The sequence below is a fragment of the Odocoileus virginianus genome, chromosome 18, assembly GCF_023699985.2.
Source record: "Odocoileus virginianus isolate 20LAN1187 ecotype Illinois chromosome 18, Ovbor_1.2, whole genome shotgun sequence".
NCBI classification, from domain to species: domain Eukaryota; kingdom Metazoa; phylum Chordata; class Mammalia; order Artiodactyla; family Cervidae; genus Odocoileus; species Odocoileus virginianus.
This window is the reverse complement of record NC_069691.1, coordinates 35645087-35662579: the sequence shown is the minus strand read 5'-3', so window position 1 is coordinate 35662579 and position 17493 is coordinate 35645087. Positions and strand designations below refer to the sequence as shown.

The 17493-nt window shown below is 44.9% G+C and overlaps 1 protein-coding gene across 6 annotated transcripts in view; it reads left to right on the top strand.

Annotated features, from left to right (window-relative positions):
• Positions 1-17493, top strand: part of SLC24A2 (solute carrier family 24 member 2) — a 279623-nt gene that overhangs the window by 217936 nt on the left and 44194 nt on the right. For all 6 annotated transcript variants that reach the window (XM_070480576.1, XM_070480577.1, XM_020904070.2 and 3 more), the window contains 2 exons: positions 11343-11441; positions 13726-13844. In XM_070480576.1, the coding sequence (XP_070336677.1) occupies positions 11343-11441; positions 13726-13844 (218 nt within the window). The remainder of the gene's footprint in view (positions 1-11342; positions 11442-13725; positions 13845-17493) is intronic.

Here is a 17493-nt window from a genome sequence, read left to right as displayed (position 1 = left end):
TGCAAGATAACTAGCTTCTGATTTACTTGTTTGAGAAATCCAAGTTTTTACTAAAGTTGAGTGAAACCCAGGGTGGCTTTCTGATGGAAGTCTTTGTCCTTTCCAAATGAAGTGACCAGGCTATTCCTCCCACACAGAATATCCAATTTCCACCCCAGCATGTATCCTTCTTGCCTCAAGATCATTAATATCCCTATAGAAACTCCGAGGTCACTGCAGGTTACCTTTCTCCCTCCCAATTACCTATGAGGGCACCTCTATTATGCACCGACACCATTTCCAGCACCATGTTATGTTTCATTCATTCTAGGTTTATGGTTTAAGTCATTCGGTCCAACTTTCCATAACCGGATGATTTTTCTGGGCACTTGAACAGATGCTCTCTGTTAAGGCTGGGCCTTCTCCAAAAGACAAACAGATTTAACTCACCGGTTATTAACCACATTACTTTTTTAGAGATGTATTCTTACAAGTCTCTCCCTGGGGCTGGATCTTAGGAAGACAGCAGCCTGTGCATGTGCATAACCAAACTAACCAACTAGAAACTGGCATCAGATCTGTAGGAAAGATCAAATCAGTTGAGTGGATAAATTCATGGTCTTCCTGAAAACCAGACCAAGGAAGTCTTCTCATTAGAATACATCCAGCTCTCCAAACTTCATTGCATCTTATTTTCATGATCTAAACCATCAGCAGTAAAAGCAGAAAGACTGGACCTGGCAAGTAAAGGCAGATTTTGCCGCATCACATATGTAGAAAGTGTTAAGTGGCAGCAGAAATGAATCATGGATTTTGTTGTCGTTGTTGCCTATTTCTGACATCCCCAGAGCTGAAAATGCTAAGTCACCTTCATCAGTCAAATTTGAATACTGTTATTATAAATTAATAATATAATTTCCCACCTCCGTGAAGCTTTCTCTTTAAAAAAAAAAGTGGAAATCTGTTATACCAGGAAGTTGGCATGTTCAATTAAGCATGGTAAGTTTCTCTTTTGATTAAATCTGAAATGAACTGAATCATCCCGTCTTAGTCATGGGCCACTAAACCTTCAGTCCCATTTAATTAAGAACCCACAGCAGGTCCCGCCACTTCTGTTACAAACCCATGTTTCAAATGAGAATGACAGGCACCAGTTTACAATGTAAAGTTGAGGATTCAAAAAAAAAAAATGAAGAACACAAGTTAACTGACCATTTGCCAACACATGAGATCCAGGAGACAGGAGAGGATGCGTTTATGTGAAAGACTGGCTACTACAGAATAAATGTTAGCCAGATCTAAAATCTGGTTTTTATATATCAACACAAGTCAGAGTAACCTTTCAACACATATTTGTTGAGCACCTACCATTTGCCAACTGCTGTGAACAAATCAAAACTGCCCAAATGAATACATCAGTGTCACAGACCATTGGCAGAGAGACATACCCAATATGTGAGCTTTGACTCCGAAGACCTCTTTTCTACCCCTTAGCTGGTAGTGGGGCTGGATGCTGGCAAATCTTGGATCTGAAGCCTGCCTCGGTAAAGCAATTCATTACCCATTTATCTCTTAGATATCCACAGGGTGAAGAGAGAGAACAGGGGGGAGACATTCAAACCTGGCTCAGAAGTCTAAAACAGATCACACAACCCCTTTGAGAATGTTTGTGGGAGCCGTTTGTATCTGTGTATCCAGCAGAGAACTGTTCAGAAAATTAAGCTCCTAAAATAATAAAACAGTTGACCCAAAATGATGAACAGTAGCTCTCAAGCCATGTCAGCCCCAGCTAAGGTCAGTAAACTGACTCCTTGCCTGAAACATCGTATTTTGCCATCCGATACCTGCTGCAAATCTTTTTATTTGTAAAATCCCAATTTTGCCTGAACTTGATTAGATTATCTTAAAAAAAAAAAAAGCAGAGAGAGTCTCAAAATAGACAGTCATTAACTGTAAACACAATTAGACTTTGGAGATTTAATCTTGGCATTAACCAAAAAGAGAGTCTGGTGAGTTTCCTGCAGTGTGTTTCTGGATCCTCCTTTTTCTACTCACCAAAAGAATGTAAATTTCAAATAGATTTGCATACAGCAAGAACTCCAAGCACCTCTCACAAGCACACACACATGCCGTAAGATTCCCTTTGTTTTTTGTGTTAATGTTATCATGTTCAGAAACACTGAGGACCAGTCTACAATGTAAGTACTCGGGGGACAGATGAAAAGAAGCATCCCTGTCTTGAGGGGCCCACAAGTTAGTTGGAGAGAGAGTGAATAAAACACCTCTGAGGTTCTATGAGAACTACCATGATGGCATAGGTATCAGAGTGTTGTGATAGAGAAAGGTACCTAGGTACCTTGCCAGCCCAGGAAAGGGACTCGAGAAAAAATTCCTGAAAGATGAAATGCCTAAAGCAGAGTCTTTAGAAACAAACAGAGAGCATTCCAAGCCATAGGGCTTCCCAGGTGGCACAGTGTTAAAGAATCTGCCTGCCAATGCAGGAGACACAAGAGCCACAGGTTTGATCCCTGGGTTGGGAAGATCCCCTGAAGGAGGAAATGCCAACCCACTCCAGTATTCTTACCTGAAAAATCCCATGGACAGAGGAGCCTAGCAGGCTACAGTCCACGGGATTCCAAAGAGATGCACACGACTGAGCACACATTCCAAGTCACACGAAGGGTAAATTAGAAGGATGCAGGCAGTGCGATTAAAAGCTGGGAGACCAATTAAGAGGCTGTAACCGACATCCAGGCAGGAAAGGTTGGATCTAAAGTGTTCAAAGGTAGTCTCAAAAGGATTTGGCAGTTCATTGGATATGAGGGAGAGGAGGACCTCTAAGATGACAGAAAAACCTAGGGAGTGAGGAAATCACCAATAGAAAATGTAAGCAGAAGAGCAGATTCCTAGGAAGGAAGATGATATAAGGAAGTTTGGGGCACATTGAGTTTAACCATGAGAGGGACTTTCCAATGAAGATATTCAGAAGTCCATTGACTGAGAGGACCTGGACCAGAGTTCCAAATATGGGAGTCATCACTAGTCAGGCAGTAGTCCATTGGGTCCCTTGGGAGAATGTGAGGTTGAGGGAGCGAGGAGGGGACCCTGGGGAGTGGTGGCACATATGGGGCACATTCGGGGGTCCTTGACCATCGAAGAGGATTTCAAGGAAGGGAATGAGAAATACCAGATGCCACTAAGAGAGCCAGGCAAGTGGAGGTGAAAAGGGGCCGCGGATAGGTTCAGTGGTGAAATGCTGACGAATGGCAGATGCAGAGTTAAGAAGTGACCGAAGGAGCCCTAGGGACGCAGGGGCACCGCACAGACTGACCTTTGCAGAGGTTTGGCCATAAAGAGAAAGCATGCGAGAGCAGTGCCCGTAGGCTAGCTGGAGTCACGAGAAAGGCTGCCACGTTGAAAGACTTAAGCATGATTATAGGCTGAGGAGAAAGGGAATGATTAAAGATGACGGATTAGGCAAAGTCCCTGAAAAGGCAAGAAATTGGGATAAAGGACCGAATTTCATTCTTTAAGATACCAACTTCTGAAATACATTGGAAATTTTCCAAAATATTAAAGAAGGCACCCTATTTCCAGTGATAAGGTGAACCCCATTAGGAGAGATGACAGAACCAATTCACGCCTGGACAGATCTGAGCCTTACTTGTGACTCCAGAGGTCATTCTTACAGAAAATTATTTTTAAAAACCTTAATAAGTAAATCAGGCTGTTTCATTTCATTATATGATGAGTTTGGCCATGGTATGAGATTATGTAAATAATGTAAATATTCTTATTAATTACAGAAACTGGTCCTATGATTATGCCTGTAAATATACTACAGTTAAATTATGTTAATCATCTTAATTCTGTGGTCCATTCACAAAATATTTACTAAAGATGCTTTATAAATTACTTTATTACAATACTAGTTTGATTTCCATTCATGTCAATGGAACCTTATAATTGGTTTTACATGATGCTTTGCAAAAATTAGAATAACTTGAGGGTTGTATCTCAAAAGTAGATTTAGAAAAAATAAGTAAACTCTATGTTCTTATGCAGAACAAGACTTTTATTTTTAATATTTTGCTTTTAAGAATAAAAATCAGGCCAGATGCTATTAGATGAAAAGCTGCCCCAGAAGGCAGTTTGTGGAATGCAATTGGACCTTACTCGTCCAAGCTGCTAGGTAGTGTCTGATATCTTCAAACTTTATTCTCTGAGTTTCTATGCCCTCCAGAGAAGGCCCCCCCCATTACAGCATGAATCTTAAGTCCTTGTTTCTTGTCTCTCTGGCTCCAGGCTGTGAACCCTACAAGGGCATCAGATGGATCTTATTATCAAACATTGCCTGATTCATAGCACAGGCTTGGTTAATATTTGCAGAGTGGAAGATTGGCTGTGACCTGTACTGACTTGGAAGAAAAGATCAGACTTCCCAGGGGAGCTAATATAGGGAGAGCTTCACTATAATTCAGTGAATGCATGAGATGTGCCAAGCATGACTCTAAGACACTTGTGGAGGCATAGAGAAATACAGAGATGGCAGAGAGAAGGTCCCTGCCCCGAGAAGCCTGCCCTCTGGTGGGGAAAGCAGAGAGGCTGGCAGCAAACTGAAATAAGGCTGTGATAAGTACAAAATGCCCTGAGAGCAGAGGATAGATTTCCACTTGGGAAAGAGGGCGGGGGTATCAGTAGAGAGACTTCGGGTCTCTCAGTCGCTCAGTCATGTCTAACTCTTTGTGGCCCCATGGACTGCAGCATGCCAAGCTTCCCTGTCCTTCACTATCTCGAGTAGTTTGCTCAAACTCAGGTCCATTGAGTGGGTGATCCCTTTAATTAGGCCTTGACAAATGAGGAGTATCTTCACACAGAAGGAGGAGCCAGAGCTCAGCCTACCCTACTCTACTCTCTGCTGGACCTCCTCTTCCATCTTCCTCCTCTTCCATCTTCCTCCTCTTCCTTGCAGTGCTTACCTTGGGGACCTGATTGGGGGAGGAGGTACAGAAGGGGGGCAACTGGGTGCCCCTCTGTATTCCACTTCTGGAGCATGAACACTGAGTCCACCCTATTTTCTCCTCTTTACTTCAGACAGTTCCTGGGGCTCTATATATGGACCCTTAGCCCTACTGGGGCGCTGGGCTTTAGTGGACCTGAAAGGATTTACTTTGGCCCATTAGCCAACAGGAAGCTTGTGAGAACTTCATCAGCTTGCCTGGAAACCACAAACACAAGGATCGATTGAGCCCCACTGGGCGCTGGGGATACAGCAGTGAACAAAATTGATGAAAATTCCTCCCCTCACGGAGCTTGACTGCTAATGGGAAGCAGCAGATAATCAATAGCAATAGTGATACAGTGAATGAGGTGGTGGAAAATGCTTTAGAGAAAATAACTTGGGGGTGGCAAGTGCTGGAGAGAAAAGCTGTACCTTTAAATAGGCTGCTCAGAGCAGTTTCAATGAGAAGGTGACATTTATAAACAAGTATCAGTACTTGGTGGTGAAGGACAGGGAAGCCTGGCGTGCTGCAGTCCAGGCGGTCACACACAGTCAGACACGACTGAGCGACTGAACAACAGTCAACAACAAATCAGCACTTGAAGGAGTTGAGAGAGTGGAGCCCGTGGGTCTCTGGGAGAAGAACATTCCAGCAAAGGCCATGGCCCTGAGGTGGAGAGAGCACAGTGTTTTCCAGAACAGCAAGAAGAAGGCCAGGGTGGCTGGTGCAGAGTAAGCTAGGAGAAGGGGAGGGGACAAGGCAGGAGGGTCGAGGTGATCTTCCCTGGACAGAATCTTCCAGGTCCTTGGCAAGACTTTGGTTTTCATTTTTCTCTAAGGATCCCCTGCAGGATTTTGCACAGAGGAGTGAGTGGCGTGATCTGACCGCTAATGACCCTGGGATAAGACCAGCCCAGGGGACAGGGAAGACATGGTGGAGAAAGACTGGCTGGGAGGCCAGAGGATTGTTGCTCGGCCCAGGGAGGTGGGGAGGGAAAAGTGGTCAGGTTCTGAAATACGCTGAAAGTAGAGACCCCAGACTTGCTGACAGATAGCTTGTGAAGTCGGAGAGAAAGAGAGGAACCCGCAATGACCCCAAGGGTCAGCATTTGCTCTTTGCCACATAGCTTTCATTGCGTGCTTCTCAGTCACGATGGCCTGGCTGCCTGAGCTGAGTCTCTGATTCCAGAAAAAAAAAAAAAAAAGGATAAACAGGAGGAAAGTTCAGGTGCCCTGTTTCTTTTTAAGCTGCCAGCCCAGCCATACACCTCAAAGACAGAGACAGGAAAAGCAGAACTGAAAACACAAAAAATAATTTCAAATACACTGAGTTTTCCCTTGTTTCATTTTTCCTTTTCTTCTCCCAAACCAATGTCTGTTTGCCGAGGTGTGTGTGGCCGTCCCCTTTACATTTATAAATCTCTTTGGTCCTGTCTCTTCCGCGTTGCTGGGGCTCAGAATGCTCTGTGGCAGCCAGGAGCTAATCTCATCTCCAGCCCAAAGCATTCCTGTCTGGCGCTGCTGATGACTTGGTGGGAAGGATGTGAAGGAATTTCCAGGGGCTGTTTTCATTAATCAACGGCAGAACAAAAGTAAAATGCTCTACCTTGGAGAAAACAGAAACTCCAAAGGTGATTTTGCAATGCAGCTTGGAGCTCCTGTGTTATGGCAGAGAGATCGGTTGAGGCTTTTGATGCCAGGTTGTTTTTCCAAAATTTGTTCTCCTTCATAATAAGCCCTTCTGCTTTGATCTTTTCCTCCCACGCATCCCTACCACCCCCTCAACACACACTCCCCTGAGAACACTCAGCTGGTTTTCTTTTGCAAATTTCAGACCAAGCTAAACTATATTAAAACTCTGTACTAGGTTTTGACGTAGGTGCCTCACGATTTGAGCCGAGTTTGCTATTTCTGAGATTTTAAGTATACAAATATCTGTCACTATATAAAAATATACTTTAAAGGTTCACACGCAACAGCGTATATTTTTTAAAGTTGCCTTAAAACATATTGAAAATCACTCCTTCGCTCACCTTGAAAAGTGCTCAAAAATGTCTCCTTTATCCCCAGGCACACAGTTACAGTTGTTTTTCTTAGATCTGTCCATGCCAACCCCTATGCCAATGTGGAATCCATACCTAAAATAGTCAGTGAAAGTGGTGCCTTTACAGCCAAGGCCTCTTGCACCGGAGGCTGCTAAGCCTCCATTCTGTTTTGAATATCAAGCTTTTCATCTTCAGTAATTTATGGGGTGAAGATCCTGCATTCACTTCCATAATAGTAACAACCCTTTCTGAGTAATTGATTGTATGTCAGGGCCATCCAAATACCTGATGTGTCTCAAACCGTTAAGTCTTCCAGCAACTGTTTGAGCTGGGTGTTCTGTTCATTATCGCTATTTTAGAGTTCAGAGCCTGAGACAGAGGAGGCAAAGCCCTGGTGCTTCAGGAAGCTCTTTGGAGCTACCCCAAATCCACTCTGCAACACCAACAGCCCTTCCTGCACTCTGCCCTCACAGGTGATGGGAGAAAGCTGATTACTAGCTTTCCATTTGAAGATCACAAAGGTATCAGAGTTTAAAACACAGAGGGTCAGCTCCCTCACCTTGACCTTCTCGATTTCAGAGAGATATAAAGTGATCCTTCTAATCAGTTTTGGAACTGACTTTGGAGGAATCACAGAAAACTAAACACCAATCCAACGAGGCCCTCCGGGACGCTTACACTGTCAGGTCAGATACCGCTAATGGAGAGACAAGAAGATGCCAAGGCTTCTTCTAACGCAGCACAGGCCAAGTAACCCTTGCCCCTGGGCTGTTTGCTGGGTTTTCTTTTTCCTCTTGTTTACAGAGTTCTGCCAGTGCCAGGTGCTGTGGTCAGTCCTTTATAGGTATTTTCTCACTTAAGCCCTGCATTTAACTCAGGAGTCAGTGGTTAGCATCCCTATTTAACAAACGGGAAAACTCAAAACTCGGAAATATTCAGGGATTTATTGACTCTCACCTAGCAGAGCCAGGGAGGGAGCTGGCACTTAAACCAGGCCTTGCTGCCTCAAAACACACCCATGTGTGTGCTAAGTTGCCCGGTCGTGTCTGACTCTTGTGACCCCATGGACTATAGCCCTCCAGGCTCCTCTGTCCATGGGATTCTCCAGGCAAGAATACTGGAGCAGTTTGCCATTTCCTCCTCCAGGGGATCTTCCTGACCCAGGGATCAAACCTGCATCTCTTTACGTCTCCTGCTTTGGCAGGTGGGTTTTTACCACTGAGCCTCCTGGGAATCCCAGATAACATCCCTTAAACCATGATATTGTGCTGTTCCCAATACACACCAACACACACACACACACACACACACACACACAGTGCAGGGTGATCTCTCAGCTTGTGGCTTCAGGCTGAACAGGTCCTGAAGGTGCCAGGCCTCCTGACCCGCAAACACAGAGGGCCCCTTTTGAGAATCACTTTCTGTGCTCAGTCTTGTCCTGCCAGCCTCATGGTCACAGCTTCTCTCAGAAGGAGCCCCATGGTGATCCCAGGGGCGTCCTGGGGCTGGAATGAGGGTGCCCTCCTGGCGAGTCTGCTCTAGCACCCTCAAGGAATTCCCCTGTGTGCTAAGTTCTGAAGGTGAGCCTTCCACTGTTGCTTTTCTAGAAGCCAGTCTCTGAAAAGGGAAAATCCTTTTAGGCCTTGGAGCCACCTTTGTCAGCACCCTCACAGCAGAATGGCAGCCAGGTCCTGCAAACTGGGACAGAAGTTCTATTAAAGAAGTAGAAGCAGTGGGTGGATGAGAGCTGCTCCCCAGGCAGCCTCTGCCCAAGGGCTGAACCCCAAGAGGAAACAGGTCAAGTCAGTCTGTCCCACTTTTCTGTAGCACAGAAAACCTGAGGTGCTGTGGCAGTGGGAAGAGGGATGCACACAGTCTACAAAACCCTCGCTGGTCTCTGAAAATATTTTCAGAAATGCCAATTCTCGAATCATCTCCTCCTCCTCTCCCACTCCTCCTTTAGAGACTTTGGGAAAACCAGCGTCGAGTGCCAGTGGCCAGCCCTGTTCTGAAAGATGTTTCCTGGCAGAGGCAGTGGCCACACCCCTCCATGCTGTGGGGTCCCTTTTGTTCTCCTTTGTCTCTGGCATTCATCTGAGCTCTGAAAAGATCCTTGCAACCATATACAGCATGTGATTAACTATCAACAATTTTCTCTGCCATGATTCATGACTTCTGGGCTTGACTTGGATTGGTTTATTTCAGGTTTTATTTCCCCAAGCTTGTTTCCTCTTCTGAATGCTCTCTCACTTTATTATTATCTTATATATAATTTTTAAATAGCCATGGTTGATCATACAGCTGCAGATTGTTCTAAGCTCAAAGACTGACCCTGAGTCCACAGAGTGGCTTTATTAATAGAAGCATCATCTTCTATAACGTTTCAGAACCTCCCTTTTCCTCTTCTTGGCTTTTCAGCAGATGATTTACAGACTTCTTAGAGTCATCTTACACAAGTAGTACCCCTCTTTAGGCTTCAGGCTGCCAAATGCTGAGAATCACTCTTTGTTATCCATCTACCTAGTCCCCAAATAAGACTAGACTTTGTAGACAGGAAAGTGTCTTCCAACCATGCTGCCTGGGCGACCTCCAGACACTCCCAGCTTCCTGCCTTCCTCCTCATTATTGAATTATTTCTTTTCCTTTCCTTTTTCTTTCCGTTCTTATTCCCTTTTACCTCCTCCTTCTTCTAGTCCCCCGACTTCTTTCCTTCCCCTCTTTCTTCCCCAGGTTTTCCTTGGAGATTAAATAGAAATAGCTAAATGCAGAAGACCCTCCAGCATGGTAAACCCAATGCTGACCTTCACTATCCCTCAAGGGGGGACATTGTGTCCATCACTTCGTCCTTTCTCTTTCCTTATGAAACCCAGGCCACACATTGACCTACTTTTTTTCTGCATAATGTTCCTCTTCCTGTTTCCTTGAAGAACGTGCCCAGCGGAGCACATTCATTACCTAGACGAAGGGACCAACATCCTAGAGGCTACCTTGTGAAAGCAGGCATCTAGATCTAAGGCTAATGGAGCTTTTGAGCAGAGGAGCTTCTCCTGCATCACCTTCACCATTGAAGTCAGCTGACCCGTCTCTCATTTACCGCTTCTGTCATTCCCAACCAGCCACACGAGTCACCTGTATGACCACTCCCCTGGATTTCCATCCGCAGGAGGAGTGGGGTGGGGATGCCAACCTGCCATGTCCCATCCTAGGAGGATGGACTTGCCCAGGAGAAATAGTTTGAGACTGATTTGGTTTGGTTGTGGTCTATCCTCGAAAAGTAGAATAAGCTCCCATGCTAATATCCTGCTAGAGAACTGAGCCAACCACAAGTGCCTAGTGGGAAAATTGTAGGAGTTACAGTATTTTCAGGGACTCATCTAAATGTAGGCAGTCATTAGTTTAAAATGAGGCTCCTTTGTACCTTGAATAATCCCAGGAGGAAGGGAGGGGGGAGGGGGGCAGTGGGAATCAAGGATTAAAAAAAAAGAAAAATGTGCTATGTTTCACTAATCTCTATACTTTTGCATGTTTGTTTTTTTCTTGTGCTTGTTGCATGCATTTACCCGTTAATTATGTCAGTAATGGAGAAGAAATGAAGCATTACTTTTGTGGTACAGCTGTTTAAAACGATTACTTTGAAAATGGTATTTTTTCCAGAACCTTTCCTTAAGTGTCTCATCACCCACAGACATTACTTGCTGTGCTTAGTGGATCATCCTTTGCCCTGAATCCCCAAATGAAATCAGTTGCCTCCTTGATGCTTTCATTGCAGCTTATTCAGCTAATTCGACTGCAGTGCATGCTCCCAACTCCTTTAGAAACTGCAGTGTTAATTAAGATACATGTTTGAAAATGAGAGTCAAATCAAAGGACCCCTGGGCTTGGCTTTCCACGGTCAAAAGCCAATCCTGGGATGAGCATGTAATTTCAGAGAAATGGCCATGCGTCCGGAGCAGTTCTGTGTCTAGACCTGTTTCAGAGTCACAGCAGTGGAGGGAGTTTCGGTGAGGATTGGTGTTTTTGGTTTTTTGTAAGCAATTGGGAGGGAGAGAAGAGGTCCAAAGGAGATCTTCTGTCTGTGACCCAGCAGCTTGAGATTGTCAAGTAGAGAACTGGGCTGAGGGATCCACAAGGTAAGAAAGCACTCTTCATGCAGGTCCTAGGGCCTCTCAGTTGTGCAGAAAGGAGTGGTCACCCCGGACGACACCCTAGCTAAGAAAGCTAGGCACCTGCTTTGCCAGCGCCTCACCATTTGCCAGGAGCCTCTCTTTCTCTTCCTCCTCACCCCGTCTCCTTTCCATTACTTTCTCTTGCTTCAGGGAGGTTCAGAGAAAAGGCTTCAATTCTCCACAAGATTGCCAAGAAGAAATGTCAGGTGGATGAGAACGAGAGGCAGAACGGGGCTGCCAATCACGTGGGTGAGTAAGGGGAGATGTCCATCCCCTGCCGTTCATCCCTGGAGTGTGTGAGGCGGGGGGCAGAGAAGCAGGACCCAGTGTGGGCACCCCAACTCAGTGCAGACACAGAACCCAGTTGCTCAGCCCTTTCTCAGACATCCAAAAGAGTCCCACTTCCCCTGGTGGGTCCAGGGCATGGACAGACCCAATAAGTCACCTACTCCCAGGGGAACTTTAAAAACAGTGACGTGATTCTATGAAGAGCCATATAAAATAAATAAATAATAATGTTAAAGAAGTAAAAATTTTAAAATAAATTTATACCACCTTCTAACCACACATCTCCACTGGAGTAGAAAATCACTCCATTTCGGAGACTGCACAAAATGAGGACACACAGACCTGTCTTTTAATACTTGACGAAAGGTGAGAGTACCCTTTCTGAAGTTCTCGCTTGGTAACCAGATTTTATTCCTATGACATCTCCTGCATCACCCCCACCAAATTACTAGATTGTTCACTTGGTTGCTCCTGAACTGAGGGACCGGGTCCCTGCAAGATGGCCCTGACTCTCCCTTATTAAGAATTCAGCAGCTAGCCCTGGTCCCTTTTGGTTGACTTTTTCTGAGTTCCTTTGTGACCAGATCGTGACATTTAGTGGTCTTATTTTAACTTGGAACATAATGTTCCTCCTCTCCAGTCTGTGACTCTAATGTAGCTCTCAAATTCTAAATTCAGACTAAATTTACCCTAATCTGGATCTATGCGATACACGATGCCCAAGAAACTAAAATTATCTGCAGACAAAATTTAACAGTGTTGCACTCAAAATACATGACATTCCTTGGAAGAGCTTATGTCTCCTCTGTTCTCCTGACTTCTAGTTTCAGGAAAAATCTTTGGCCAAGAAACAGTCAAGATTCTGTTGGGTATGGGGGCGGGGGGGACTTAAAAGAAATAAACTAAAATGTTAGCTCTCACTCCTGGGAAGTTGCTTCTTCTCATGTGTTCATGTCTGTTCTTATATATCTTAACTTCACTTTGGGACCCAGAACCCCCTGTTGTTTGGTCATTAAAGGCTGATCCTAAAGTTGTATCAACTCAGCTAACACACACACAAAGATAGATTTAATATTTCCCAAGGTACTGAGTATTTTTTAGTTTAAACAACTGAACCAAGCATATTAGCAAAAACAGACAATCACACACAGCAGAACATCATTAGGAAAACACTATCACTACTAAGATAAAAGAAGTTGGAGTTTCAGTGGCTTTCCATATTCAAATGTATTTATGCCTTCGTATTCCACAACTGAATACATGAATAAACATAGCATTTCCCTATGACTTCCAAAATTTGGCTCCTTTAAATTCAACAATTTTTATATAACTCTCATTTCCCAGTAAATTTATCAGTGATAGAAATGTTTAATTTTTCTGAAGTTGCTAGAAATACTCTAATACTTTCTGAGCAGCCTGAAGCTGCCCACATCTGAAACTGATGAGCTTTCTGGTACTCCTGATGACCCTGACACTGAACCAACCACACAGCCGAACTCCTAGACTTGACAAGTCCCAAGACTTGACCCAGCTCAGCCAGAGGGCAACCCTTTATATTTCCCTCTCTCTGAAATTATGGCAAAAAACCTCAGTGGTGCCCAATCATTGATCACCTGCACGTGTTCCTCTGAGCCCTGGAAAAAAAATCTTCTAGTGCAAGTCAGGTGCTGTAAAGTGGATCCAAATAGTTTGTTTCTTCTTTGCTCGCTCTGTACCAGGCACTGTGCTGAGAGCTTTAAGTTCTTTTTCTTATGTAATCTCTACAGGTGTACCCTTTGATCATATCGTTGTGATTAGTCACAGCAGCAGTGGTGGTTTGGTTGTCATCATCACCCCAATTTTTTTTAACTTTTGCTTTTGTATTGGGGTATGGCCAATTAACAAACAGTGTTGTGACAGTGTCAGGTAAATAGCAAAAGGATTCAGCCATACATACACATGAATCCATTCTTCCCCAAACTCCCCTCCCATCCAGACTTTGCATAACATTGAGCAGAGCTCCACACGCTATACAGTAGGTCCTTGTTGGTCATCCATTTTAAATATAGCAGGGCTGAGTACACTGGAAGGCTGGGAAGCAAAAAAATCCTAGACATCTGGCACAGTCCAGCCCTGGTTCTTATCACCCCTTGGATGCCACTATCTTCTCCTGTGGCCCAACATTTTAGGATGTTTTTTCTCAATATGGCTTTTACCCCCACTGACTCCATTTGCTTGCTTTCTGTGTGTCTAAATTTTGTCACAGAAAAAATCGAGCTCCCAAACAGCACCAGCACAGAAGTGGAGATGACACCCTCCAGTGATGCTTCAGAACCGGTACAAAATGGAAATCTCTCCCACAGCATCGAAGCTGCAGAAGCCCAGGTACAGCAGTTTTTCATTGCTCTCTAGGCTGTTGTGTGTGTCGATATTTTAGCATAGCAGCATAGACCTGCATTCTCCTCAGAGGCCCCAGCTCCCAGCTCAGAGGACCCCAGAGTCATCCGTCCCTGTGTGTACTTCCCAGTGCCAGCCAGGGCACCGCATGCATCAGACTCTCATTCATCATGTAAGTGGACATAGTCTCCAAGCCAGGCTTCCCAGGCGGCACTTGCAGTAAAGAACCCACCTGCAATGCAGGAGATGTAAGAGACGCGAGTTCGATCCCTGGCTCGGGAAGATCCCCTGGAGAACGGCACAGTAACCCACTCCGGTATTCTTGCCTGGAGAATCTCATGGACAGAGGAGCCTGATGGGCTATGGTCCATAGGGTTGCACAGAGTCAGACATAACTGAAGCGACTTAGCATGCACACACGCATTCTCCAAGCCACTGTTTCTCAGGGTGAGATTGGAGGAGTCATGCATCAAATCTCCTGGGGATAAAAATGCAGATCCCTGGTCCATACCCCAGATCCAATGGGAAATAGAATCACTGAGAAGCAGCACCCAGGAATGAGCACTTTTTTCTTTTGAACTTTTTATCTTGTGTTGGGGTGTAGCCGATTAACAATGCTGTGATAGTTTCAGGTGAACAGTGAAGGGACTCAGTCACACATTACACACACATCCAAGGAATCATCATTTTAACTCCCATCCCTGGTGATTTTTAATAGATGATAAAGTTTGATCACTGCTGCAGTCTAATCCTCTCTGTGTCTTTAGGGCCATGATTAAGTAACAGAGAAACCACAGCCATCATTCCTTGGTTAACCCCCTTTGGCCTTTTTTGTCCCTGCAGTTGAAATTAGTCAGTACTGTGGTCCAGTCCATCATTCAATATTGCAACCATCAGATAGCTGTTTGATCTAACGGCTACAATACTTACCATTTATACCCACTGTGTGTGTACCATAGCTTCAGTGCTAGGTGCTTTGTCTATGCTATCACTTTAAACCACCCAGCTGAAGGTATAGACATTTAGTATCTCTGTTTTATAGGTGAGGAAGCTAAAGCTTAAGATGAAGCAGTTATTCAGGATTACCTGGTTTGTAGCTATTAGAGCTGAGATTTGATCTTGTACATGTGTGCTAAGTCGCTTCTTAGCACTGATCTTGCGTGTCTGCCTCTGCGACGCTGTGGACTGTAGCCTGCCAGGCTCCTCTGTCCTTGGGGACTGGGACTGTTGCCTTAGGACTGTCTAAATACAGAATCTGTACTGTTTCCACTGCCTCAGGACCACAGTTGCTCAGAAAAGTAGGCAGAACCAAAAAGTAGGTGGTGCTTGTTAGATTTCTGTATCTCATCCTCATCAAGTGAATCAGAATTTCTAAGGCATAGAGTCCCAAATGTACATTTTAACCAGTCACCCTTGAGTCGGTGTTTCTCAAACTTTAATGTGTTTAGGAATTTCCTAGAGGATTCTCTTAAAATTCAGGGTCTGGTTTGTCAGGTCCAGAGTGGGGCCCCAAGTCTGCAGCTCTCCTGAGCTCCCAGGTGATTCTGATGTGGCTGGTCTAAGAACCACACTTTTTGAGTAGCATGACCCTAAAGTTTGTGACCCACTTCTCTAGACAGAATTTTCCCGATGAGCTGATAATGAAGCCAGACTACAGCAAACCCATTCCAACCGTCTCTTCTCCTTTGTATTGGGATGCTCTCTGCAACAGAGGAAGTCTGTGCTTCTTAGAAAGATGCTTGCTCATCTTCGCCTGTTGCCTTTATTCCCTGAAGAAACATGCAAAGAAACTTTCTTCATTTAAAGGAAAGGATAAAGATGTCAAGCACCTTTTTGTACATGTGTTGGCCATTTGTGTGTTGTCTCCTTCAGAAGAATATCCACTCAGATCCTTCACCCATTTTTTAATCAGGTTATTCATTGTTTGCTATTGAGTTGTAAGAGTTCCTCATATATTTTGGTTATTAACTCCTTATCAGATATATGATCTGTAGGTATTTTCTCCCACTCCATAGGTTGCCTTTTCATTTGTCTACTGTTTCCTTTGCTGTGCTTTTCATGAGGTATACCTGTCTTCACACTGTACACCTTAAATAGATGGAATTGTTATTTGTCAGTTACACCTCAGTAAAGCTGCGGGGGGCGGCGGGGAATGGCTAATGGAAGACAGAGACGTGGCAGCTCCTTCTGCCCTCTGCCTCCTAGACTCTTGCCCTCCTGCCCAGAACCCCACGGTCCCTTCGGGTTAGCTCAAGGGTGAGCTGGCAGAGCAGCTTATGTCTGCAGCATGTGGCAGGAGGAGGCAGGCCCCAAGAACATCTGGCTGTCCTTGGGACACACAGTCACAGGTGTGCAGAGGGCACCCTCGTCACCGTGCCCGTCCATCTGGCTGGCAGAGGGACAGCTGTACCCCACACACGGAAGCAGCTTTCTGCAGGGGGTTGACAGAGCCCCAGCCAACCCCCCTCTGAGCAGAGCTGTGTCCCTGGGTCTCACTCAGGGTGACTGGACAGATTTGTGCACCATGCTGATACACTAAGAGCTCAAGGGCACACAGGCCTTCAGAGAGCCTCCCCACCAGCTAGCTGCCCGCAGGACAGCCTGGCAGTGGTTTTCAGAGCCAACATGAGACAGTTATCAAACCTTCTTCTAGTTTCCTCATCTGCAAAGTACAGATAATCACAGTACCTGCCTCATTCGGGATATTAGGAGTTGCATGAGATAATGTACATAAAGCACTTAGCGCAGAGCTAAATGCTATTATTTATTAGTGCCCATTTTCTTGTTGTTTAGTTGTTAAGTCGTGTCCAACTCTTTTGCGACCCCATGGACTGTAGCCCACCAGGCTCCTCTGTTCATGGGATTCTCCAGGCAAGAATACTGAAGTGGGTTGCCATTCCCTTCTCCAGGGGATCTTCCCAACCCAGGGATGGAACCTGTATCTTCTGCATTGGTTGGTGGATTCTTTACCACAGAGCCCCTGGGGAACCGTATGTTCCCATACCTACTATATAAATAGCATCCAAGATGTCCCTTCCCTATAGGTAAAATGTTCATTGTAGCTAAAATGAAAATTATATATAAATAGAATATATACATATATAATGTTTGAGTATATCCAGGGTATGATAAGCAAATAAATAAACATCTGTAGTAGGTAAATAATTATGACCCAGTTTGTCACAAAAGAGTCTACCTGCAGTGCAGGAGACCCAGGTTCAATCCCTGAGTCAGGATGATCCCCTGGAGAAGGAAATGACAACCCATTCCAGTATTCTTGTCTGGAGAATTCCATGGACAGAGGAGCCTGGTGGGCTGCAGCCCATGGGGTCACAGAGAGTCTGACACAACTGGCTGACTTTCACACACATGTCAGGAAAGAATACAAAGTGTTCTGGGAGCCTTCCAAAGGAAGACCCAAGCAAGGAAAAGTGCAAAAACTTAAGAGAAGAGGTAATATTTGAGCTTGGCATTGATGAGTGAGTAGGAGTTTGTTGCTCAAAAAAGGAGGCGATGACAAAATGTTCTGTTAAGAGGGAAATCCATGCTAGTGATTGGTGAAAAGGCCAGCGGAACTAGAGACTGAAATGTGAGGTGAGGAGGGAGGAGAAACCCACTTGGAAAAGTAAGTTGGGCT